We start from the raw sequence: 26,234 nt of genomic DNA on the forward strand, positions 1-26,234 counted from the left end.
TGTAGGACCCAGGGCAACTTGGTATACACCTGCCAAGACAGGCTCTATAGACCAACAGGAAGGTGGGCCTGAGTCTATCCTAAGGCAATACCTGATTCCAAAAAGGACTACAAACTGAGACCACCCACGCTCCACCCAGGAACAGACCATCCAAAGGAAATTCCTAACGTTCCAACTATTGTAAATAGGATCACTTGACGTCCATTAGTTCAGCACACACCCATCCTCTTTCTGCCAGGGCATCCCTAGACAAATGTCAGTCAATCAGGGGTCCTGAACCTTAAAAAAATATTTCTCAGCTATTATTTAAAAACCCCACCCCACCTGTGCTCAGGGCTCTCTGATCATGCCAATATGTTGGGCACAAACGGAGTCTGAGTTTGCAAACTTGTGTAAGAATAAAGGCTCTTTGCATTTACATATGGGACTCGGTCTCCTTGTTGGTTTTGGGGGGGACTCCGTGGATCTGGGTATGACAAATAGGATATCCAAGAGGAGTCACAGAGAGGGCTCAGTATCGAGGATGTAGCAGAAGTCAGAGGCCTTGAACCAGACCAATGACTCAAGGCGATGTACACTTACAAGAAAAGATGTATCACCGAAGGGTATATACAGTGACTCACTGGGCCACATGATAGCTTCCTTGCTGAGATTTTTTTGTTTATGTTTTTTGTTTGTTTGGTTTGGTTTGATTTTACTTTTAAATTTTGCTTTGTGGGGAGGTTGCAAGGACAGAAAACAGAAGTGAGGGGATGGGAGATGAGCAGGAATGGGATATACGATGTAAAATTTACAAAGAATCAATAACAAGTTTAAGAAAATTGAAAAGCCGGATGGTGGTGGCACATGCCTTTAATCCCAGCACTCAGGGAGGCAGAGGCAGGCGAATCTCTGGAATTCAAAGCCAGCCTGGTCTACATTCTGAATTCCAGGATTGCCAGAAATACACAGAGAAACCCTGTCTTGAAAAACCAAAAACTGGAATATAGTCAAGCATTGGGACCTAGCAAGTACGAAATAATAACAATACAGGAATACAATATACAATAATCCAAGGATAAAATTAGCTGAATCCAGTTGTGGATGAAGGATTTAGGAATAAACCAGTGGCCAGCTTCTTTTATTAACACCAAGGCTAGTCTTCTTTGTTTATGTTAGTTACTTTTCTATCGCTGTGACAACAGGCCATCACAAAAACAACTTACAAAATAAGGTGTTTAACCGGGCTTACAGTTCCATGTTGAAAAGCTGGGCACAATGGTGCACAGACTCCTCTCTCCTTGCCAGACAGGATCTCTTGGTGTAACCTTGGCTGTCCTGGAACTCACTCTGTAGACCAGGCTCACCTCGAACTCACAGAGATCCACCTGCCTCTGCCTCCTGAGTGTTGGGATTAAAGATGTGCAGCATCACCATTAAACCCATTGCTGGGAAAGCAAAGACAAACACATCCCTTGCTAGTTAGTAAACCCACTGCTGGGAAAGCAAAGACAAGCACATCCCTTGCTAGTTAGCAAATCTGGTCTACTGGATCACTTACTCGGGACATGGTACATGTCTTCAATCTCAGCACTCCGGAGGTAGGAGGAGGTGGATCTCAGAGTTTGAGGCTAGCCTATCATGAGTTCCAGGTGTGGGAGGACTACATACCGAGATGATGTCTCAAAAGGAGGTCAGGGAGGTGGATGGTACCCGAGGAATAACATCTGAGGTTGGCCTACACACACATGTACACATGTGAACACCGGAACATGCACACACACAAATCCCCAAATAAACAGTAAATAAATTAGACATGAAAAATCCTTACCTACCAGGCTACAATTAAAGAGAATCAAGAGGGGGCTGGAGAGATGGCACAGAGGTTAAGAGCACAGACTGCTCTTCCTGAAGTCCTGAGTTCAGTTCCCAGCAACCACATGGTGGCTCACAACCATCTGTAATGAGATCTGGTGCCCTCTCCTGGCATGCAGGCACACATGCAGACAGAATGTTGTATACATGATAAATAAATCTTTTTTTTTTTTTTTTTTGCTTTTTCGAGACAGGGTTTCTCTGTGGCTTTGGAGCCTATCCTGGAACTAGCTCTGTAGACCAGGCTGGTCTCGAACTCACAGAGATCCACCTGCCTCTGCCTCCCGAGTGCTGGGATTAAAGGCGTGCGCCACCATCGCCCGGCTGATAAATAAATCATAAAAAAAAAAAAAAGAATCAAGAGGCCAGCAAGATGGATGAGTGGGTAAATGTGCTTGGTATTCAAGTCTGGAAACTTGAGTTTGATCCCCAAAACTCAAGTAAAAGTGCAAATAATAATAATAATAATAATTCCACAAAGTTCTGCTCTGATGGCCACACAAGCGGCTGTGGTACCATGAGCCCCCTCCCATATTATATACATGTATATACTAATGCCTTTTTAAAGGACTAATACAATCAAACACACAATTCTTCCTCTCAAGTGCTCCCCTCCACTGTTAAAATTGTTTTCAAAACATTTATTTCTTATATGTCTAAGTGTGTGCCTGCACGTATGTGCACCACATTCATGCTTGATGCCCACGGAGGCAAGAAGAGGGTGTTAGGTCTCCAGGGGTTATGTGTGACAGTGTGGGTGCTGGAACCAACCTGGGACCTTGGCAAGTGAGTCAGCTCTCCTTTTCTTCCACTTTGGACCCATCTGCCCTTTCAGAAAACCCTAACTTACCATTTCTTCTTATTTCTAAATCTGTTTTGGGAGAAAGTTGATCATTTGAGACTTCCCCTGTGATTCTAAGGAAAAGTATAGTCCTCTGGGGATACCTTTCTGCTTCATTTTCTGTGGGGCAAGGCATGGCATGATCTCCTGTTTAGCATTTGGTAGGCATAGCAACAGTCTCCAGCATCCTTGCAATTCAGTTACAGGCATTAAACCCCAAAGCAAACAATGTTTGCCTATAAAATGATAAAGACCATAGTCTGTGGTCTTCCTCACTCCTTGAGTGGGACCTGCCAACACTCATGAGCCAGTGGTTAGGAAAGACTTGGTCACTGGGTACAAGTCAGGGACCCACAGCTCATGCCCTACAGCTCACCTTGATTCTTTTTCCTTGGGGGAGAGAGAGAGCGGGGGCGGGGGAGAGGACTCAACTCTGAAGAAGCTGAAGTAGCTGCTTCCTGGGACCCTGGAAATTGGCATCGAGGGCCCTGCTACTATGGACATGCTTCATGTATGAGTGCTGCCTACACTATATGTGTGTGTATCATGTGTGTCTGGTGCCTGAGGAGGTCAGAAGAGGGTGTCAAATCCTCTGTATCTGGAGTTATGGATAGTTGTGAGCCATCAAGTGGGATGGGGGTCTGCTGGAAGAGGAACATGTATGAGCATTTCTCTACTACCAGTTAAGGAGATGTTATGATCTAACTTCAACCTGTCCATAACGAGGCTGCCACTATCCCTTCCTCTCGCAGTTCTCCTTTACCCATGCGATAGCATGTTCCTCCCCTGAGACAGATAGAGCTGGCTTTGGTTCTGTCCTGAGGACAGGAACTCCAGGGGCAGCTGCTCTGTTAGGTCAAATACATTTCCTGTTGATTTGATTACTTCCCCTCCAAGCAATGCATTTACAGAAAGAAGGGAACTTTTGCAGGCATGCATTTGCACAGGCAGCCACCCTCCTCCAGTCACACACACACACAGACACACACGAACACACTTTCTCCACATCCACCCACAAAGCGTCAGTCACATTTAGAATTTGCACAAATGTACACCCTCCCTCATACATCACAATACACACCCTCTCACCCACCTACACATCTCTTCCACAAAATTCACACCTGCTCACATACCCCTAGAAGCACATTCCTATGCTCTGCGGGGTGGGAATGGGGGTAGGCTGAGTGGGCTGTAAGAACTCAGGAACTAGCCAGCCTTGTATAGGAGATGAAAAAGCAGATCAGAATCCCACAGGTTTCTCCTGCCACTTTGGCCCTGTGAGTAGAGATACTGAGAGCCAAGGGGGGGGGGTATGTTTGAGTGAAATTAGGGAGGAAACCCGGAGCCAGGGCTCCCTGTCCTTCAGGGAAGGTGTGCACCCTGGCAGGATTGCAATGTCTCAGGCTTGTAGCTAGGATGACATTTTTTTCTGAGTGGAGAATATAGCCGCATTCCAGGACTTGCCGAAGGAACCAGTTTGGCTGTTGAAGAGGAGGTAGAGTTTGACCTCTACATTAACAACCTCCAGGAAGACTCCTTCCAATGTCAGCTGAAATGAAGAGAGTCCCTCTTACTGGAGACTTGAAGTTCCATCTGCGAACAGATAGGGAAGCCCTGTTGAGAAGTAAGGGGTAACAGTGTCGAAGGTGTCAGCAGCCCAGTCATTCTGGCTTCCTCTCCAGCCTGCCACTCCAAATTTCAAAGCAATAGATTCTAGAAAAAGAGCAGGTTTGTGTGGGTTTAGTTTTCTTTTTTTCCTTCAGGAAAAGATCCTGGAGTCATCTAAGAGTTCCCAAGAAGCGGGGCGATGGTGGCGCACGCCTTTAATCCCAGCACTCGGGAGGCAGAGGCAGGCGGATCTCTGTGAGTTCGAGACCAGCCTGGTCTACAGAGCTAGTTCCAGGACAGGCTCCAAAGCCACAGAGAAACCCTGTCTCGAAAAACAAAAACAAACAAACAAAAAAAAGAGTTCCCAAGAAAATTGGGAGTTCAGCAGAAGTCCGGCCCGTTATCCAACTGTTGACTTATCGTCCTGGGCTGCCGCCTGGGGGCGCCCCCAGCTGGGGCTGAGGTTACCGTCAGCCCTGCTGTTGTCATTAACATAATTAATAAACAAGCCCTGATGGGGCCAAGTCGTGGAAGAGGGAGGCTCCTGCTGCTCGGGAGTAGAATCCCTGGAAAGATCCCGCAAGAGTGTCACACGGGACGTCTCAGTGGTTAATTCCTTCTCCCCATCCCAGGACCCGTACAAAGGGCCCTGTGGGTTGGCCTCCAGGGGGCAGGCAGAGGTGAGGGCTTGGCCGGTGTGCTTGGGAACCAGTTCTGCACTTACTGACAGGATGTCTGTAGGCAGGGCCACCTCCAGTGATTATTGGTGGTGGAGCAGGCGCCTATTCATTTCTTTAACGAGGATCTGCCTATTTTTTCTACGGGGTGCCTACTGTGCGTAAGGTGGTCCACCAATAACAGCGAATGTTTCACTGGCTAGTATGAAGACAATGCCAGTGTTCACACTATGTCCTAGGAAGTGGGGGGTAGAAAGAGGAAGCTAGTAGGAAGAATGCCAGCTCCCTAAATACATGGCGTTTCGACTTTGGACTGTGTAGGATAGCAGTGGAGATAGAGATCTGGCAATTACTAAAGAGATCTTGGAAAACTAGACGGACAACAAATTGGAAAACACCCTGGGAAAGTGGGCAGGAGAAAATGGTTTTTCTGATAGGAAAATGCTTGGCGATAAAAGGTAGACTACAGAGAACAAATAAAGAGAAAATTGGGTGAAAAGCTCAACCAAAGAGGTACAGGGAGGCTAGCAGATCTCGGTGGCGAGCTGTCACAGCCGTCTTGGGGACACATGAGGGTTTCGGTGTCTAGTAGGTGCTTTATGTTCTGGGAGGGCTGTGCGGGATTCTGAGGTCAGGATCTAGAACAGTGTTGGGGCGTGGCAGGGGCTTCTAGCGGGGTCCTGAAGAGAGGATCCAGGGTGCCGCGCAGGAGACTAGAAAGTAATTGGGGGGGGGAAAGGAGGGGCGTGGCCGGGTGCCTGTCCAGGGAGCCAGGCAAGTCCTCCGCAGCGGCAGTGGAGTGGCCGGGGCGCGGGTCTGGCTGCGCCGTCTGGAAGTGGGCGGGAGGTCGGGCGGCAGCGGGCGAGGTTAGCGCTCGGCTCTCAACACCGGGGCTGCAGGGGGGGCGGGGGGGGGGCGGCACGAGCTCCGCGGAGGGCGGGCCGGGAGGAGGCGGCGGCTCGCAGAAGAACATGAATCAGCGGCGGCGGCGGCGGCGGCGGCTGTGGAAGGAGCGCGGTGGCCCAGCCGCGGCCCCGGGGACTCCTCGCTGCTGACGGCGGTGGCCGCGGCTCGAGGCGGCCGCGGGTCCGGGACGCCCCGACCGAGCGCCGCCCCCCGCCCCTCCCGCGGGCCTCCCGCCCCTCCTCCGTCGCCCTCCTCTCGGCGCTCGCGGGCCGGGCCCGGCATGGTGCGGCGTCGCCGCCGATGGCGCTGAGGCGGAGCATGGGGCGGCCGGGGCTCCCGCCGCTGCTGCTGGCGGGGCTGGCCTCTCTGCTGCTCCCCGAGTCCGCGGCCGCAGGTAGGGGTGGCCCGGGAGGCGGCGGGGAGCGGGGGGCTGCCGAGCGGCACGGCTGAGAGGCGCAGCCCAGGGACGGCAGTGGGAGAGACCCGGGCCTGGGCCGGCCAGAGGTTGGGGTCGGTGTCCGGGGCTGAAAGGCCGAGGCTAGGACGCAGCGGGTGTTGGCTGCCAAACCTCCCGCTGCGGCCCCCGCCCCCAACTTTCTCGCGCCCGAGGCTGGCTGGGTGCAAAGGAAGGGAGTGAGGGGTGTGGGCAGTCGGGGGTGCTAGGACTGTATTTTCCCGCCTCTATCTTCCTAGTTGTTTGCTCCCTTTTCCTCGGTCTTGAGGACCCTTCAGCGTTCCGCACACCCCCGAAGGTCCCAGTCTGAAACTACGGGATCTGGGTTTGAGCACCCAGGTCTGTGTAGGTGCCGGTTTCTAAAATACCTCTGGCCGTACTCTATCTAGTTCCTGTGGCCCTTGGCGCTCCCGGAAACCCGAATGTCGAAGAGCTTGGGCTGGGTGAAGGTTACTGGTCCTCGTGAGGATTAGCTTTACGTTGTCACATAGCCACTGAGGCATTTCCCCGAGACAGGAGGGCAGCACCTTTGTCCGCAAGTTCCCACTGCACACATCTGGAACCACTGGGTGTAGAAGGGGTGTGAGGCTATTTCTCCTTGTTCTGGGAGAGCGTAAGGAGTAGGGTAGAGACCAGGTTCAGGGCAGCAGACTTCCAGGAGGCATTTCTTAAAACTGAGTTCCTTGCTACATTAGTCTCTGAAGGAGGGGAAGAGAGAGTGGAAAGTAGATACAGATTTCTAGGTGCGTTTCTGATGCTCGGTGAGCCCAGGAATTTACCTAGGGTTACACAGTAAAGCGCTGGGAGAAACAGGTCTGGATTTTATTTATGCAGATACTTCACCTGCCCGTCTGTTTAAAAACATTAGAGGAGACCCTTGCCTGAGGAGGATACGTGGGCCTCGTTGATGCCACACTGGCTGGTGAGGGGGGTGTCTTAGGCTCCTGCTTAGGGCCCCACCTCTCCCTTCTGCCTCCCATTTTCCTAGCTCCCGCCCCTGCACACATTCAGGTATTAATAGAGCAGGCGGCTGCCAGGAAGGCTGCCATGTGTTTGATCTGACGTGGTTTTGGAGCCATATGTTCCCCGCTTCAGGGGAGCACTCCCTCCTTCCTCCCTTCGTTTGGTGGGGTGGGGTGCAGGGGTACTGGCAGCAGTTCAGGGGCTTGACTGACACCCTGGGCACAGAGCTGGCAGCCTGTTGCACTGGCTGGGTAGAGCAGTCATTCCCGAGGCAGTGCTGGCTCCAGGAGGTGACTAGTCTCCACTGTCACTCCAGCTCAGTTCGCCTCCTGGTGATTGGGTAATAGGGAGCTATGGGGAAGGGGTTCTTAGTTCTAAAGGGGCTGGGCAGTGACAGAAAACTAGAGGTCTTGTCGTGCTCTTTCTCCCAACCTGGTTCTGACCACCTTCCTTCAAATAGAGTCCTGTCTCTGCTTCCTTGGCCGTGGCCGAGAATGAGCCTTCTAGCTTAGACACCGCTTTCTAGAAGAGAATGGGAGATGTTCCCAGAGACACGGGCTAGCTCCGTCAGACCGACACATTCTCTTTCCCATCCCTCAGGCCTGAAGCTGATGGGAGCCCCAGTGAAGATGACAGTGTCTCAGGGGCAGCCAGTGAAGATCAACTGTAGCGTGGAGGGGATGGAGGACCCTGACATACACTGGATGAAGGATGGGACTGTGGTCCAGAATGCAAGCCAGGTGTCCATCTCAATAAGCGACCAGTACTGGATTGGCTTACTCAGGTGCAGGACTGTGGTGTGGGATGACAGCAATGGGGACAGACAGCCTGTGCCCATTTCATAAGGGCCTGGGAACTGAGGCTGTGCTGATGTCTAGAGGTCTGTGGTTTTAAAATTTGGCAAGCCATGGAACCTTCTAGAGACTGGCCATGCTAAACCCCATTAAGTTTGCTCAGGGTCTCACGTAGCACTGGGTGGTGTGGAGCTCATTCTCTCTCTATATATAGACAAGTCTAGCCTCAAACTCACAGTCCACTTGCCTCAGCCTCTAGGGTGCTGGGATTAAAGGCTCTGCCTCTCTTGACTTTGAGAAGTAAGCCTGCCTGATCTCCTGTCTCCACAGTCTGAAGTCAGTGGAGCGGTCTGATGCCGGCTTGTACTGGTGCCAGGTGAAGGATGGGGGAGAAACCAAGACCTCTCAGTCAGTATGGCTCACCGTGGAAGGTGAGGAGCTGTGTGGGCCATTTGGCTTGGAGCTAAGAGCTATACCTCTACAGAAGAGAACTCAGAGCAAGCTCAGCTGCCCTACTGTCTCCTGTGGCCTAGGCTCTAGGCCAGTGGTTCTCACCCTACCTAATGCTTCGTTCCACCCTTTGATAGAGTTCCCCATGTTGTGGTGACCCTCAACCATAATGCTACTTCATAACTGTAATTTTGCTATGGATATTAATTGTAATGTAAATGTTTCTGGAGATAGATGGTTTGCCAAAGGGGTCGTGATCCACATGTTGGAAACCACTGCTCTAGGCTAATTCAGACAGACATCAGGGCCCCCACCTGCTGGAGTTTGGATGTCTAAGAACCAAGGAGGCCGCTAGGACCCACAATCTCTGACGTCCAGTCTGTGACAGCCTTCTGAGCAACAAACTGTCAAGCATTCATGAGAAGCTGGACCTCGTTCTGCCTAGAGGACCTAGGGAAAGGGGAGGGGTGGGGGAGGGGAAGGAGGCTCCACAGCTGCTGGAGCTCAGAGCTGTTCAGCCCTGGAAAACAAAGTGACTAAGAAAGTAACAAAGGGCCCTGAACAGGAGCCGGGGCCTGCCAGCAGAACTCTGCTAAAGCTCCCACCCACTCCCCCTCCCAGGGTGCTCCTCCCCCCACCTCCCCACCCCAGCCTCTCCAGTGTTCTGAGAAGGGCTGTCAGAGCAGGTCTGGGAAGGGACTGTGGGGGCTGTGGCAGCAAAAGAAGAAGATGGTGAAAACAAAGGCCACGCTGCCCCCTCCCCACACCTCGGGCCTGTTTGCGGCTGACCCCCTCGAGAGGGTCCTGTGGTGTGGGCCGTACAGAATAGTTCAAATGGAAATGAACTTGTGATTTGAGCGGCAGGAAGCTAAGAGGTGGCTGGGCTAACACCCTTTTCTCCCTAGGTGTGCCATTCTTCACAGTGGAACCAAAAGATCTGGCAGTGCCACCCAATGCCCCTTTCCAACTGTCTTGTGAGGCCGTGGGTCCTCCGGAACCTGTAACCATTTTCTGGTGGAGAGGACTCACTAAGGTTGGGGGACCCGCCCCCTCTCCCTCTGTTTTAAATGTGACAGGTGAGCAACCTCAGGAGGGGGCTTCGAGCAGAGAGCGCTGGGTCCCTGCCTGGAGGAGGGAGCATTATAGAGTTGGGATCTGCATAAAGCCGAGTTTGTTGTCTGAGTGGCCAGAGCAAATCTCATTGTCCGATGCGTGAGCCATGCCATTGCTGAGCTCATTAGTCAGGTGTGCCGTGCTGGCGAGGTGGGCTGATTAGGTGTGTTCCTGCTGTGTGTGCTTACCGAGGGTGCTGGGACCTTCTTGCCTCACCCACGGCAGTCTGATCCTCGCACAGCTGGCCCTGAGAGAGGAACTGTATGAGATCAGGGGCACCCATCCTCCCCCCCTCCCCAGGGAAGGAGCCAGAAACCAGCCCACGCAGAGCTAAGGAGGAGTGTCTGGCAAACTGGGAGAGGACTCAGGCTATAGAAAGGGAAATGGGGGAGGGTAAAGGGGAGAGAGAGGCCAGCATCAAAATACAGGGCCTCCTCACCTGACGCCCTTTCTACAAAATTCCCAATCTGTTCCTCTCCCTCTACAGTTATACCCCAAGCAGTCACACCTGCACAGTCTCCCAGACCCTCGAGATCCTGGGCATATACACCACATTTTGTGAGACTTGCCAGTCTGCGAAACTAAGTGTACTTTTTCCAGTTGAGGCTTGAACTGTGCAAAATAGCTGAGTCTGAGCATGAAAGGGAAGTCCCCAGGGATCTGAATTGTGATGGACGATAGGACCTGCTGGTGCCAGGGCAGGACCTGTTCAGAGAGGAGGCTGGGCTCGCAGCTTTCAGCTTCTCTCCAGATGTGCGGGGTAAGGACCCTCAGGCAGCCAGCCCTGTAATAATAACAACTCAGTGGAACTCCTGAACTCCTACTGCATAGACCACACTGTGCTGGGCACCACAGGGAATGGAAGGGAAACAAAAGGATTGAAGCTACTTTTCCAGCCCCCAAAGAATTGAGGATGGTTGGTTAGGCATGGTACATGCATGAGGAGCAAAGTCTCACAAAGCTAAGGATCTCCAATGTGACAGTGGCGGGCAGAGAACAAACAAAAGGGCTCTGGTATGCACAATCAAGGAGTTGCCAGAGAAGGGAGGTGCCCTGTGCTGTTTGTGGGAGATGAGATTGAGGTGGGAGGCACGGTTCTAACATTTCTCTGAGCTCTCACTGTGTGCTGTGCACTTCAAATCAATTACCTGATTCTTAACAATTCTCCCATTCGACAGATGGGGAAACAGAATACCATCCAAGCCCATTCTGCTGTACCCCACTGGCCACCCCATTCCTTGGGCTGGAGGGGCGTCTAAGGTGTTCTGGGGGAGAGCCTACATTGGAGTCCCTTCTTCCCTAAACTCACCCAGTGGGGGTTGCTGCTGGGACTAACTAAGGTTTTCTGGCCTCAGGAGTGACCCAGCGCACAGAGTTTTCTTGTGAAGCTCACAACATAAAAGGCTTGGCCACTTCCCGACCAGCCATTATTCGCCTTCAAGGTAGGGGGACACAGGCCGGGATAGGGAGGGGGGAGCGGGGGGGGGGGGGACAGGAGCCGACTCAGCCAGCTGTCTAGCTGTAGAATTGGCTGGCTTGCCAGCTTGCATCAGCTCTGCAGGAATCTCCAGGTGAGGGGTGATTGGCGAGCTCCCATTCCTAGTGGGAGCACCTGAGACCCTGCCACAGCAGAGACAAGAATAGAATCCTGACGTCACAGCAGATTTCCCATCACGAAGCAGAGTCCCTGGGCGGGAGGGAAGGTTGGAGCCAGCAGGAGATGGTCAAGGCTTTTATTCAACCTTGTTTCTGTCTCTGGTATAGAGGGAAAGGGAGTGGGAGCAGCAGGCTAGCAGGATACCCAAAGTGTTGGTGCAGAGGGGGAGGGGAGAGGGAGGAGAGAAGCTAGCTAGTGTACAAAGGTGTTTCTCTGTAGAAGCCGGGCAGTTGCCTGTTTCCCCTTTGGTAGCCCCAGAACACCCCTCCCCCACCTTATTCTTCAGTCAGGGCCCTTTATCCGCTAAGTCAGCTTCTGCCCTCAGCCTAGGCACTCTCCCAGGTGTGAATAACAGTGCTCTACCGGTAGCCAGTTTATGCTCCCCTATGCCTTGAACATGCTGAGTAGCCATCTTTAGAGGGTGCTCCATGCCCTAGGACGAATTCAAGGCTTGACTCCTATGCCTTCCTTCCTCCTCTCATATCTTACTGGACACTGACACTCAGTCCCTATCCACAGCACCGCCTGCAGCTCCCTTCAACATCACAGTGACGACCATCTCCAGCCGCAATGCTAGCGTGGCCTGGGTGCCGGGTGCCGACGGGTTAGCTCTGCTCCATTCCTGTACCGTGCAGGTAGGCTCTCACTGACTGCTCATTCTGGCTGCAGTGTGTGACAGCTGTCCCTTAACTAGGCCTGCCTGGGACTCTGGGTCTGAAGTACATGCTGCTTCTCGGTAGAAAGAGCCCAGGGACAGAAAGAGTCTTCTGTCCCTGACTTTAGTAACAGGGGCTCAAAGCCTATGCCTTCTTTATATTAGAAAGCAGGTCCAGAGCAGATGGGGGCAGCTGTCTTAAAATTAGCTCTGTAGACCAGGCTGGCCCCAAACTCACAGAGCTCTGCTTCTGCCTCCCAAGTGCTGGAATTAAAGGCATGGGCCACCAACCAGCTGGCTGGGAGATTATTCTTTCTTTCAATTTATTCCTTCCTTTCAGGGCTGGGGATCAAATCTGGCCTCTCACATACTAACTAGGCAAACCCTATACCATCAAGCTCAAAGAGTTTTTCTTGTAACATATCTGATATTCTTCCCTTTCATATCCTGCCACTGCCCCTAAAGAGAACATGAGGGCCAGGAGGGGTCCTGAACCCTGGTAAATAGAAAAGGTAGGGAGGGTTGATAGCATTCTATTCAAAGGGGATTTAATGAGAACCTTATCTGTCTGTCTGTCTGTCTGTCTATCCGTCCATCTATTCATCCTGTACTGGGGACAAACCCAGGGCCTTGCACATGCTAAGCAAACACTCTATGTATTCCCAGTCCTTTAGTATGAACCTTTGAAACTTCTAATTAAGTCCCCAAGGCAGGATGGGCCCTCCCCTAGCTTCACCCTGGCCATAGCCCTTTGTCCCTGGGCAGAGTCTGCAGGGCAAAGGGGACAAGCTTATCTGGACATCCTAACTGCCAGGTAACACTCTTATGCATTCAGAATGTCTTGCCCTGGGTGCCCTGGCTCCTGGCCCATCCTCCCAAAGGTAGACCTTTCTGTGCCATGGGTACTTCTCTGTCTAATCGCAGCCACAGGGGGTGGGTGGGTTGGAGCAGTCAGCATTGTCCATTGCCAGGCGTTGGAAGGCCCTCATGGTGTAGATTCATTCCTGGGGCCCAGCTTTTCCCGGGCTACCACACACAAGGATTTGGAGAATTACAAATGGAAACCCAACCTTCCAGGTGGTTTTACTCACCTATAATCCTAGCACTTGGGAGGTAGAGTCAGCAGTTCAAAGCCAGCCTAGGCTATGTAAGACCTTGCCCCTGCTCCCCAAAAAGGTGGTGGGGAGTCGGGGAATACCTGGAGATGTAGCTCAGTTGATAGAGTGCTTGCCTAGCATGTAGGAAGCCCTGGGTTCTATCCCCAGCACCACCTAAAATAAATCAGGCTTGGTGACAGACACTTCTAATCCAGCACTCAGGAGGCTCAAGGATAGTCTCTTTTTATTTTTTTATCTCTTTTATTTTGTTTTCGAGATGGTTTATCTGTCTAGCCCTGGCTGACCTGAAACTTGTTTTGTAGACCAGGCTGGCCTCAAACTCACAGAATCTGCCTGCCTCCGCCTCCTGAGTGCTGGGATTACAGGCATGCGTCGCCACCACCTGACTCAAGAATATTCTTGGCTATAGAATGAATTCAGGCCTAGCTTCAGCTACGTGAGGCTTTCTTAGAGGAAGGGAAAGAGAGAATATGGCAATGAAAAGAGACTAGGCTAGCACTGTAGTGCAGCCAAGCGGCACTCACTTAGTGTAGCATATGTAAGGCCCGGCACTTGGTCCCCAGCACTTCTAAATAAATAGGTAAAATAGATTTATTATGAGTGTGTGTGTGTGTGTGTGTGTGTGTGTGTGTGTGTGTGAAGGAATGCCAGGGATTGAACTCAGGGCATTTGAGTATCTATTGACTTCTCTGCACTGAGCTGCACCCCTAGCACACACATAGGCCGTCCGGCCTTTGGACTCTTGTCCTGGGCCTCCAGAATGTAAAGTAGGAAGCCGGTTCAAAGAGCCCTTGCTCCCCGTTGTCCTTTCCTTGGAAAGCTCTGAGCTTTGGTGGTGAGTCAACAGAGATGGCGGATATCTGAAGCAGTCGAGCACTAGGTACAAATTGGCAAGCGGAGGTTTTGAAGTTGCCGAGACATCAAGAAAGTGACACTAAACCTGTCATAGTGGTGCCCGCTTTTAATTCCAGCACTTGGGGAAGGTGAGGCTGGCGGGTCTCTGAGTTCAAGGCCATCCTGGTCTGCGGAGTGAGTTTTTTTGAAACCAGAGTCACACAGAGAGAAACCCTGTATCAAAAACAACAGCAAAAGGGACACTTGTCCTGCCTCTCCTCCTTGCTGGGTATTGGAGGCAGGGCCTCACCCATGAGCAATCAACCGCCGGGATTGTGCGCAGTCTCAGAATAACTAGGACTTCTCAGGGAACTGCAGGTCATTCCAAGCAAGAGGATCAGCATCTGTGAAAGAGAGGTTGAACCTGGGTTGGTCTTGTGGAGACAAGTTGGGGCAGGTGTGTGCTGACAGACTTAGAGGAAACATTTGTTCAAGCCATATCTAACCAGTCTTCCATCTCAGAGACCTTATCTGATATCATCAATTTTGTGCTTTTCTGTTTTTGTTTCTGTTTTTCCTGAAGGTGGCACAAGCCCCAGGAGACTGGGAGGTCCTGGCTGTCGTGGTTCCAGTGCCACCCTTTACCTGCCTGCTTCGGGACTTGGCCCCTGCCACCAACTACAGCCTTAGGGTGCGCTGTGCCAACGCCTTGGGGCCTTCCCCCTATGCTGACTGGGTGCCCTTTCAGACAAAGGGCCTAGGTAAGAAACTCAGCAAGAGGGATAAGACTGGAGAGGGAAGGCGTCAATCAATCAGCACTTATTGAGCACCTACTGCATACCATTTGTATCGAGTTCTTATGGGAGGAACAGATAGATAAGCAAACTGGAAACCATGGGACAGTATGGTAAGAGTACTCCAGGGGGCCAAGCAGAATCCTCTACAGAGGGCTAGAATTCAGCTCCGGGATGGATCCTTTGGCCTAGCATTCAGGAGGCCCTGGTTTCAATCCCCTGTACCTCTTTAAAAAAGAAAAAAATCCCTCTGGGATGGCCGGCCTTCTGACATTGTGACACAAGGGTTATCTATTGAGTCCAGACTGGAGAACCACAGAATTGAGTTTAAAAAAAAAAGAAAACTTGTGTTTTAAGTGTGTTTATGATTCTGTTCATTTATAAGGCCCCTGAGCTCCGGGGTTGGAAAGGCCTGGGCAACAGAGGCGTGAGTGAGGTTTGCAGGAATAGAAGGAGCCGTGTAGACGTTTTTGTGGGAAAGTGCAGCAAAGTAGAGCCGCACTGCCAGTCAAAGAACACTCTGCCTGGGAATTTGCTTGTTGTTCTCTAGCTGTTAAAAGAGGCCGGGTGGGGGAAGGGCCAAGCAGTACCAGGGTGCTGAAGAGCAGCACTGTAGAGATGTGGGGGCTGGGCCACTTCTGTCCTGCCAGGCTGCCCTCTCCCAGCACGGGATGTTAGCAGTCGCAGCTGGGAGGCAAGCCCTTTCCTCACCCTCTGCTTTCTGAGCTCCTGAGCTCTTGGTTTGTGTGGGATAATGATGGTGGAAAAGTAGGGATGCTGACAAGTTACTTTCTTTGGGTATAGCACCAGCCAGAGCTCCCCAGAATCTCCATGCCATTCGTACCGACTCTGGCCTTATCCTGGAATGGGAAGAAGTGATCCCTGAGGACCCTGGAGAAGGCCCCCTGGGACCTTATAAACTGTCCTGGGTCCAAGAAAATGGAACTCAGGTAAGGGAGACAGCCCTCTCTGCTTGCTTGCTTTGCAGTGCTGGAGGGCCTGGGCCTCTTACAGCCCCAGGGAATACCCTCCACCCCCCCTGGCAAGTCCAGCTCCCTGTCCCAGTCCCATTGGTTTGTATCTGGGGCTGGGATAGCCCTGTGGCCACTTTGTATGCAAAGCAGGAAGCCTATTCCTGTCACTACAAAAGGGGGTGGGGGTCTGAAGCACAGATAAAGCTTTGTCTCCAGCCCCAGCTCTACTTCCTCTCCTCCAGGGATGAGGCCTCTTCCCTGCACTTGGGCAGGAATGTGGTGATGCTCAGGAGGGTTGTGTGCTACAGCCCCCCCCTCATCACTCACTATACCCCAAAAGGTTCCCAGATTCCTAGCTGAACTTTTTTTCTGCCCTCCAATCCCAGCTGGAGGCTTCCCCAGACTCAGTGTGGGGGTGGGGCTTTCCCTGGCTGCAGGATGAGCTGATGGTGGAAGGGACCAGGGCCAATCTGACCGGCTGGGATCCCCAGAAGGACCTGATTTTGCGCGTGTGTGTCTCCAATGCAGTTGGCTATGGGCCCTGGAGTCAGCCACTGGTGGTGTCTTCTCATGACCATGCAGGTAACCTGGCTTAGGGAGTCAAGGCTTTCAAGGATAACAGACTGAAGAGAGGAGGCATGCGACACCTCTCTTTCCAGTGCAGCCTCCCAAGTTAACGAGTCCAGGAGTTGAGCCCGGGCTTGGTGTTTCTAGCTTGGTTTTCCTGCCTTTGCTTTGGTCACCCTGCAGGTCACAGCAGCCAGGGTCTGTCAGAGCTCAGGTAGAAACTCTCGGGTCTTGCTCTAGGGTCTCTTTCACTTGTCCCTCTTCTCAACTTGGGAAGCCAAGAAGACTTTTGTTAAGGCTAGTTGAGGCAGCTGTCACGCCCACCTCGACCAGCAAGGATGATGCAACACCGGAGCTCTTCCTGCTAGCAGTTTATTCAGGACCTTGTCTCTCTTTTTCTCTCTCCCTCTCTCTGGGCAAACCTCTCCCAGCCCTTAAAAAGGCACGGGCCGCCAGCCCCGGATTGCCAGGTGGGCACTGCCCATAAGTTCACGCATATGCAAGCAGCCGACAATCATTGCGTGATCAGGCCTTAGCCAATATTAGGAGCTGATTATCAGGTGTGGCTCCACGCAGCTCTCTACAGGCAGCCATCTGGGAAAGTTCTAAAAGGACATTTTGGTGTCGGCCTGGCTCATGTCATTGCCTTTCCCTCCCACAGGAAGGCAGGGCCCTCCCCACAGCCGCACATCCTGGGTGCCTGTGGTCCTCGGGGTACTTACCGCCCTGATCACTGCTGCTGCCTTGGCCCTCATCCTGCTTCGAAAGAGGCGAAAGGAAACACGGTTCGGGTAAGGAAATGGGACTGTGGAGAGTGAAGTGTCTGCGGTAACACAGGCCTGGGGATTTACCTGAAGTCCTGGATTCCTCTTTAGGCAAGCCTTTGACAGTGTCATGGCCGGAGGGGAACCAGCTGTACACTTCCGGGCAGCTCGGTCTTTCAATCGAGAAAGGCCTGAACGCATTGAGGCCACACGTGAGTGATGGAGGATCATGGAAGGGAGAAGACAGACTGTCTTATGACCCTACTTTTTTCCTCATTAATCCAGCTAAAGTAGCTGAACCTTGACAAGTCCCAGAGTAATGAAACAGACACCCTGGTAGAAGTGCCTGGTAGAGCTTACAATATGGGAGATCCAGGCTCGGTGCTGGGGACAGGGAGCTGGGTGGCGATAGCAGCCCGGAGTGTGGATTTGACTACTCTCCTGCCCCTTTCTCACCTCCTCCCTGCAGTGGACAGCCTGGGCATCAGCGATGAATTGAAGGACAAGCTGGAGGATGTCCTCATCCCAGAGCAGCAGTTCACCCTCGGCCGGATGTTGGGCAAAGGTGTGGGGGCTCTGCAGGGACTGGCATGAGTTTGCCCTCTCTGAACATGTTGTTCCTGGCACTTCCAGGGTATAAATTTGGGTCAGCTCCTATAAACAAGATATACCTATCAATGCCTGATTTGGGGATATTATAAGGAATGGTGGCTGGAGGCAAGGAGGACAGGGAGCCGTTCCCAACACAGCCTCCTTTAAGAGCTTTAGGGGATGGTTTTATGACCCCATGGGGAGTCATCTGAGAGGGAAGGGAGTAGGGAACCTGAGGTGCCTGCCCTGTCCATTGGTGCCTAGGAGAGTTTGGGTCAGTGCGGGAAGCCCAGCTGAAACAGGAAGACGGCTCCTTCGTGAAAGTAGCTGTGAAGATGCTGAAAGGTGAGTTAGACGATGGGATTTGTTGCCAGTTGGGGAGGAGGGGTAAAGGGAGTAACAGGTCCTAGAGCAGGCTGCACTTTGGCCTGAGAGTTCCCAAGAAGCTAGTTGGCACCAGCAAGGATGCTGACCGCCCCACATGACTAATTCAAAAGTGTGAGCCCACACAAGGGTCCGTGCCCTAGCTTCGCTCTGTGCCGTCAGCCCTGATATCCCTCTCCGTTCACTGACATGGGCTGTCAAAACCAAAGGGATGGCCAGCAATCTGCACTGGAGAGGCAGAGGCAGGGGATTGTTAGAAGTTTGAGGCCAGCCTGGGCTACATAATGAGTTCCAAAACAGCCTGAGCTATGAAGCAAGACCTCCTAGCCTAAAAAATGTCAGTGATGATTCAGTGCTGGTGAGGAGTATGGCAGAGGATCGCGGGTGTGAATCCAGGCTGGACCGTGGTGAGGACCACGGCAGAGGATCGCGGGTGTGAATCCAGGCTGTACTGTCTCACACAGACAAATGCGAAGATGCATAGGAAAACATAAGCAGGCCGAGAAAATGTTGGACAGCACCGTTCCCCTGTCCCTTGTGAAGCCCAGGGCTTCTGAAGGACTGGTCTGAGGAGTCTTGGGAGGGTGTGGAGTGAATCTTGTTCCCATTCCTCCCCCTTGCTTTCTCCCAGCTGACATCATTGCCTCAAGCGACATAGAAGAGTTCCTCAGAGAAGCAGCTTGCATGAAGGAGTTTGACCATCCACACGTGGCCAAGCTTGTTGGTGAGCCCAAATGGAGGAAGCAGATATAGAATAGGGCTAAAAATATGCTCCACTAACGTGAGAGGGCCGCCTGGAGGAGAGGAGTTTGGGTACTCAGTGAGCCAGCAGGTAGTGAGTGAGGTGCTGGAGAAACCTGGCTGTGAGGAGCCTCACTCAGAACTGCTCCTGTGGGTGGAGAGGGTCAGGGAGTGGACCAGGAGCAAGGACCAGCAGGAGAGTCCTTCGTGGGTACCTGGGCAGGAACAAAAGTGCCCTGGTAGAAGAGATAGCAGCACAAGGGCTTAAAATGGAGCCAGCAGGTAGGGACTGAGGCAGATACCTAGCTGCCCTTCTGTGCCCAGTTCTTTGACCCTCCCTTGTCTCCCAGGGGTGAGCCTCCGGAGCAGGGCTAAAGGTCGCCTCCCCATTCCCATGGTCATCCTGCCCTTCATGAAGCACGGAGACTTGCATGCATTTCTTCTCGCCTCCCGGATTGGGGAGAACCCTTTTGTGAGTGCCTCGGGTGGGGGTGGCCACAAGGAACTGGGTGGGAGAGTGATGCCTAGAAAAGGGACAGAGAACCTGGGGGAGAAGAGGCTCGGAGGGCAGGGCTCAGGGAGCTATCAGGAGAGAGGGGTCCTTTCCCTGTTGAAGCCTAGCTGGCACTTTTAGGTCAGGTAAAGACCTTTTTGGGAAGAAGATATATGATTCTCTACCTCTTTCTCAGGCTTGCCAAAGCTTCCTTGGGAGGCCCTTGGTCCCCTGTCTCTTTTAATCATTCTTTAAGATGGTTTTTAGACTTTCTGGCCAGGGAGCTTCGGTCATTGTGCCCCAAGGAGTGGGTAGGTCCAACCTAAGCTTGCCCTGTCTGCCTACCAGAACCTGCCCCTCCAGACTCTGGTCCGGTTTATGGTGGACATTGCCTGTGGCATGGAGTACCTGAGCTCCCGGAACTTCATCCACCGAGACCTGGCAGCTCGGAATTGCATGTAGGAATTGTGGTGGCCTGGTGGGTGAGAGATAGTTAGTACCTCCTGGCATTCGCTAATGTCACCCCCTGCCCTGGATGGAACCTCTATGCATGGGGATAGCCTGGCTTTGGTAAAGCTGTGGACACAGGAAAGACTGACTGTCTTTCAACACTCCTCTCAGGCTGGCCGAAGACATGACGGTGTGTGTGGCTGACTTTGGACTCTCCCGGAAAATCTACAGTGGGGATTATTATCGTCAGGGCTGTGCCTCCAAATTGCCTGTCAAGTGGTTGGCCCTGGAGAGCTTGGCTGACAACTTGTATACCGTACAGAGCGATGTGGTGAGCAGGGAGGCACAGTGGGGCTCGGTAATGTGAATAGGATGGATTAGTGTGTGGGTGGATGTGCAGGCCCCAAAACGGGCCAGCGAAGCTCTGCTCTCTGAGCTTTGATTACCTGAGTTAAGAGACCCCAGAATTCCAAGATCTGGCTCTGCTTAGCTCAGGAAACCTGGTAATATTCTCCCCCAACCCTGATTTTGTACCAGTGGGCCTTCGGGGTGACCATGTGGGAGATCATGACTCGTGGGCAGACGCCATACGCTGGCATCGAAAATGCTGAGATTTACAACTACCTCATCGGCGGGAACCGCCTGAAACAGCCTCCGGAGTGTATGGAGGAAGTGTGAGTATACTGGGTAGGGGTTATGGGAGGGGCTTCGGCCGTGCTGTAGCTGCTATCCAGGATGAGCTCAGAACCTCCACTGGACTTTGTTAGCCCTTCTTTTGGATCTGGGAGTCAAGAGTCAAGAGTGACCTAGTCCATATTTGCCGCCAAGCTCCCTGTTTTCTCTCTCATCATCCCCCTTTTTTTCCTGGGAGGGGGAATGTTGAGACGGTTTCCCTAAGCAGCTGAGGCTGGCCTCAGACTCTGAATTCCCTTTGTCTCGATCCCCAGAATGCTGGAATCACAGTCGAGAACGTGAACCACCCTGCCTGGCTCCTACACCATAGTTCTTGCTCCAGGCTTTTCCTATCTCTGTTGTTTGCAGTTTCTAGAGAGCATCAGGAGCCATGAAAGGCAGAGGACAGAGTTGATTTGAGCAGTGCAGGTTTCCTGGTCACTTCTTAGGACCCCAGCTAGTCAGGAAGCCTGGCTTTAGCCCTGGGTCCTTTCACACAGGGCTATACAGGGCCCCAGGAAAAACAAGCAGCCCCTGACTGACTATCTTTTCTTAGCCAGATCAAGGTGGGGCCTGGGCTTCTTTCTTGGTCTTGGCCTCCCCTTGAAGGAGAGGACCTGAGATCCTGGGAAGAAGGAAACTGACTCCTTTCTTTGCTGTGGAGCAGGGCGGGACTCCCACTATAGTGTAAACAAGCCCTCGTGACAGGATGACATAATTGTCACTGCCCTGAGCTGGGTCCATTAGGTATTCTACCAGGCGGTCTGTCTCTAACCCTATAAGGAAAAGACTTATTATCTCCATTTTGTGGATGAGGAAATAGGATTAAAGAGACTAAGTAACGTGGCCAAGGTCACACGCTATTATGTGATTAATTTGGTACTTGAACCTAGATCCTTGTGGTTTTAGAGTTCATGCTCTCAACCATGAAATCAACTGTGTTTGGTCTGTTCTAGAATTACTCTCTAATTCCAGCATGGTCTAGAAGCATGAATTCATGTTCCTTTGTCCCGTGTAGCTTTGAAGTTAGACCTCCGGAGTGCCGCAGCCATGAACGGGTGGAGGGGAGTGAGCTTGAATGGTAGTGGTCTCCTCTCGGGCACTGAGAGTATCTGGAGCCTGGCACCAAAAGAGAAAGATTTAAATCATTTAGTACCAGACCTGGTGGCACACACCCTTAATCCCAGTGCTCAGGAGGCAGAGGCAGATAGATCTCTGTAAATTCAAGGCCAGCCTGGTCTACAAATCGAGTTCTAAGACAGACAGCTAGGGAACACAGAGAAACCCTGTCTGGGAAAAAACCAAAACATTTATTTATTTATCTTGGTGTTGGGAATTGAGCTCAGGGACTGTATAGGATAAGCAAGTGCGCTATCACTGTGTTACACCCTAACCCCTCACTGGAACTTTAGATAGAAGGTTGAGTACAGGAACCAGCCCTGCCCACCTATTCTTTAACTGAGCTCAGGCATTTGAGATTGAAAGCTCAGGTCTCCTTGTGGCTGTCCCAGCCTCAGCCCTCTTCTAGTGCTGCAGCTGAGCTCTGGGAAGCAGGAGAGATAGACCCTGGCTCAGCCTTCTCCCAGACTGGAGCTGCCGTTGTCAATGAAGGGTGGGCGGACACTGGCCTCCCACCAGGCAGCCTTGGAGGAAAGGTGCCAGTTGGCTTCCCACACAGCCTTGAGAATATGTCCCAGTCTGGCCATATACCCACAGTTCTGGACTATTCCCACAGCCTGCCTGGGGTCTGGCATGATTCTTCTGCCATTGGGGCCTTGTCTAGGAGGGCTTTTTTTGTGAGACAGTCACTTGGGGCTTTTGCCATGGACAAGAGTCAGGCACTGCTGATTGCATTTTGTCTCAGACCTTTCCCACGAGGGAAGGAGTGTGTGTGTGTCCGTCCGTGTGTGTCCTTAGAAACAGTGGAAACTATAAGGCTCATGAAATAAGTGTTGGGTGGAGTATTCCTGGCACAGGGAGAGGGCTGGAAGCTTTTCTGAAAATGAGCGTACATGCGTGGGTTCTGCCTCGTTTGAAGTTGGGACAAAAGGGGAGTGTACCAGTCTACCACCTGAAAAGAGCCCTGGGTCCAGGGTCTGGGGTATGGTAGCTCAGCACAGAGTACTTGCTTAGTACGCATGAGACCCGGGATTCTCCAGCACCACAGAACACAAACAGGGGAGATGATCCTGACTCTGGGGTTCTGTGTAAGACAGAAGCACTTGTATTTTAGTCTCCCTCCTGAGACAGCGCAGAAGCTGGGGCCACTGGCCTCTGTGGCTTCAAGTCATAGCTCAGTGACTTTGGGGAATTTGTTTGAGACAGGATCTCACTCATCCTAAACCAGACTCAAACCTGCTACGTAGCTCAAGGGTAGTTTGAACTTGCCTCCACCTCCCAAGTGCTGGAATTACAGGAGTAGCAGTTAGGAGGTACTGGAGGTCAAACCCAGGCCTTTGTGCTTACCAGGCAGCTGAGTCTCCTACCCACTGAGCTACTCTCCTAACCAACCCTGTGTTTTATTTTTTTGAAACAGGGCTTTGCCCTGCAGCTTTGGGTTGGCCTCATTGTATTCAAAATGTATCTTAAGCCCACCTCAAACTGGTAGTGATCCTCCTGCCTCTACCTTCTGAGTGCTGGGGTTACAGGTGTGCTTTACCATTCCTACTTGCTACCTGCGTGACTTTATTAAGGATTTTTTAGTTTCTGTTTTTTTTGAGACATGGTTAATTGTATAACATTTCTGGCTGGAATTCAATTTGTAGACCAGGCTGGCCTCGAACTCACAGAGACCCACCTGCCTCTGCCCCCTGGGTGCTGGGATTAAAGGTGTGTGCCATCGTTGCCTGGCTCAAGGATTTTTTTTTAAAGATTTAGTTTTATTATTTTTTAATTGGGTATGTGAGTGTGAGTACTGGTACCCATAGAGGCCAGAGATGTCAGAGCCCCCTAGAGCTGAAGTCACAAGTGCTTATGAGCTGCCTGACATGGGTGCTGAGAACTGAACGTGTGTCCTCAGCAAAAGCAGTACTCACTCTCAGCGACTGAGCCATCTCTCCAGCCTATAATCAAGGTTCTTAATCTCTCCATGCTTCAATTTCCGTATTTTCTTTTCTTTTTTTTTGATTTTTCGAGACAGGGTTTCTCCGTAGCTTTTGGTTCCTGTCCTGGAACTAGCTCTTGTAGACCAGGCTGGCCTCGAACTCACAGAGATCCGCCTGCCTCTGCCTCCCGAGTGCTGGGATTAAAGGCGTGCGCCACCACCGCCCGGCCAATTTCCGTATTTTCAAAATAGGAACTGTTAGATGTTCAGCTGGCAAGATGGCTCGGCAGGTTAAGGTGCTTGCTGCCAAGGCTGGACAACACCTGAGTTTAATCCTAGGGACCCACATGGTGGAAGGAGAAAGCCAATCCCTAAAACTTGTCATTTGACATGTGAACTGTGGTGCATGCATATGAGTTCATGAGTATGTGCACATTTATGTACACACACTAAATCCATGTGATCTTAATGCATAGTAAACCTATAGCAGTGTTAAAGTGTGTCCCCCTCCCCTCGCTCAGTGTCACGTGACCTAGAGGGTCTCTGCTTTGTGGCCACGCCTCTCCTCACTCTTCTCTCTACCTCAGGTATGATCTCATGTACCAGTGCTGGAGCGCGGACCCGAAGCAGCGCCCAAGCTTCACATGCCTGCGGATGGAACTGGAGAACATTCTGGGCCACCTGTCTGTGTTGTCCACCAGCCAGGACCCCTTGTACATTAACATTGAGAGAGCCGAGCAGCCGACTGAGAGAAGCAGCCCTGAGCTGCCCTGTGGAGAGCAGTCTAGCGGCGAGGCAGGGGATGGCAGTGGCTTGGGGGCAGTAGGTGGCATCTCCAGTGACTGTCGGTACATCTTCAGCCCTGGAGGGCTGGCGGAGTCCCCCGGGCAGTCTGAGCAGCAGCCAGAAAGCCCCCTCAGTGAGACCCAGAGGCTGCTGCTGCTGCAGCAAGGGCTACTGCCCCACAGTAGCTGTTAGCCCGCAGGCAGAGGACAGCTGGGGCCATCCATCCGGCTCTGCTGGCCACTGTGCTGGCTGACTAAGCCCAGCCTGATCACAGCCCAGGCAGCAAGGTATGGAGGCTCCTGTGGTAGCCCTCCCAAGCTGTGCTGGCACCTGGACTGACCAAATTGCCCAATCCCAGTTCTTCCTGCAGCCACTCTGGCCAGCCTGGCATCAGTTCAGGCCTTGGCTTAGAGGAGGTGAGCTAGAGCTGGTTGCCTGAATGCAGGCAGCTGGCAGGAGGTGGGGGTGGCGGCTATGTTTCCATGGGTACCATGGGTGTGGATGGCAATAGAGGAGGGTAGCAACAGCCCTGTGGGCCCCTACCCTCCTGCCTGAGCTGCTACTACTTCTAGTGCACGCTTGGAGCTGCCTGCAGCCTGGAGGCACATCAGTGCCCACCACACTTAGGCTTAAATGCCAGGTTTGCCCCTCCAAATCACAAAGAGATATTCTTGTATTCACTTTTAGGTGGCAGGAAGGGATTGGCACACTTGGGCCCCAAAGCTCTGCGGCAGGAGATGGTGGGATTTTCTCAGGTCTGAATCCTCATCACCTTCCTGATTCCCCACCCTGCCAAGGCCAGGAACTGACTGGGTGCCTCTGAGGCATGTAGGAAGACAAAAGGCTACAGAGATCTGTCTTCTAAAGGCAGACCTTTCTGAGTCTGTCTGGTGGAAGGGTGCTGAGGGGCACTGAGGGGCTTGCCCAGAAGTGAGTGAAGCAGTTCAAGACCCCTCCAAGCTTCCCACGGTCTGTCTGAGCATGCTACCAAGCCCCCAAATACCCACCAAACTAACAGAGGCAGTTCTGTCTAAGTCCAACCCTTCCACATGGTGACCCTTAGGCCCACCCTCCTCTCTAAGTGGACATCCTCTTTGTCTCAAGTGTCCAGAGAGAAAACAAGCCTGGTAGCTGATGTGGGAGAGAGAGGTTCCTGGAGCCAGGGTTGGGGTCTAGGCTCCAGGAACCTCCTGGAGTGCATGGGGTAGGCCCTTGCTGTTAAGGACATCTCTAAGCTATTAAGTTGCTATTTCAAAACAAATAAAATTGAAAACTAAAGAATCAAAGCTTTATTTATTCTTAAAATCATTGCTGATACTTTTTTGTTATTTTGTTTTGGTTTTTTGTTGAGACAGGGTCTTACTAAGTATCCCTAGCTGACCTGGAACTCAGAGATAGACCTGCCTTGTCTCCAGTGCCAGGATTAAATTCCTGTGCTATGGTGCCCAACCCAAGGCTTTGTCTTTTTTTTTTTTTTTTTTGAGACTGGGTTCCTCTGAAGCTTTGCAGCCTGTCTTGGAACTAGCTCTTGTAGACCATACTAGCCTCGAACTCACAGAGACCCACCTGCCTCTGCCTCCTGAGTGCTGAGATTAAAGGTGTGCGCCACCACCATCTGACACTACCACCTCCTGGCAGCTTTGTCTTAACTTTAACATTTTTCCCCTTCCAGTCCAGGAAACAATGAGGCATCTCAGCAGCGAAAAGTCTGGAAAGATATGCCAAAGTGTAGACAGCTGTTATCTTTACATGATATGATTAAGAAAAACTTTTTCTTCCTGATCCCTAACTTTTCTGGGTTAAACACAATATGCTTCTCATTAGATTAGACCCAGTAAACTCTCCATATTAAAGATAATACATTGTCTTTGTGGACACTAGGAAGATGCAGATGGCCTGTAATCCCACCGCCCAAGGGTATTAACTCCCACTGGGCTCTGGCAAATGCAAACATTTTGGAATAGGCCAGGCAGTGGTGGTTTATGCGTTTAATCTCAGCATTTGAGAGGCAGATGGATCTCTGTGAGTTCGAAGCTAGCCTGGTCTACGAG

The 26,234-nt window shown here is 52.0% G+C and overlaps 1 protein-coding gene across 2 annotated transcripts; it reads left to right on the forward strand.

The window, feature by feature from the left end:
* The first annotated feature begins 5,778 nt into the window (after positions 1-5,778).
* Positions 5,779-25,461, forward strand: Tyro3 (TYRO3 protein tyrosine kinase). 2 transcript variants are annotated; one of them, XM_041679069.1, is made up of 19 exons: positions 5,779-6,280; positions 7,904-8,087; positions 8,428-8,528; positions 9,453-9,623; positions 11,016-11,102; positions 11,837-11,952; positions 14,508-14,685; positions 15,523-15,668; positions 16,130-16,274; positions 16,921-17,050; positions 17,135-17,235; positions 17,493-17,588; positions 17,879-17,959; positions 18,630-18,722; positions 19,090-19,211; positions 19,581-19,690; positions 19,854-20,013; positions 20,220-20,356; positions 23,985-25,461. In XM_041679069.1, exons 1-19 carry the CDS (start codon positions 6,187-6,189, stop codon positions 24,373-24,375), a joined length of 2,643 nt encoding a protein of 880 aa, XP_041535003.1. In that variant the 5' UTR covers positions 5,779-6,186; the 3' UTR covers positions 24,376-25,461. The 2 variants fall into 2 exon arrangements, with proteins under 2 accessions (XP_041535003.1, XP_041535004.1); XM_041679070.1 differs by lacking the exon at positions 5,779-6,280 and adding an exon at positions 7,199-7,262.
* The last annotated feature ends 773 nt before the right edge of the window (positions 25,462-26,234 follow it).

The sequence above is a fragment of the Microtus oregoni genome, unplaced genomic scaffold (genome assembly GCF_018167655.1).
Source record: "Microtus oregoni isolate MIOR12 unplaced genomic scaffold, Mior012 000031F_ref0000149, whole genome shotgun sequence".
Classification (NCBI taxonomy): Eukaryota; Metazoa; Chordata; class Mammalia; order Rodentia; family Cricetidae; genus Microtus; species Microtus oregoni.

What these genes read in the sequence shown, in the direction of transcription:
- Tyro3 (XM_041679069.1), top strand. Translation starts at nt 6,187, where the DNA reads ATGGCGCTGAGGCGGAGCATGGGGCGGCCGGGGCTCCCGCCGCTGCTG. An exon ending in CTCTGTTTTAAATGTGACAG is followed by an intron (nt 9,624 to 11,015) that starts GTGAGCAACCTC and finishes TTCTGGCCTCAG; the next exon opens with GAGTGACCCAGCGCACAGAG. An exon ending in AGCCATTATTCGCCTTCAAG is followed by an intron (nt 11,103 to 11,836) that starts GTAGGGGGACAC and finishes CCCTATCCACAG; the next exon opens with CACCGCCTGCAGCTCCCTTC.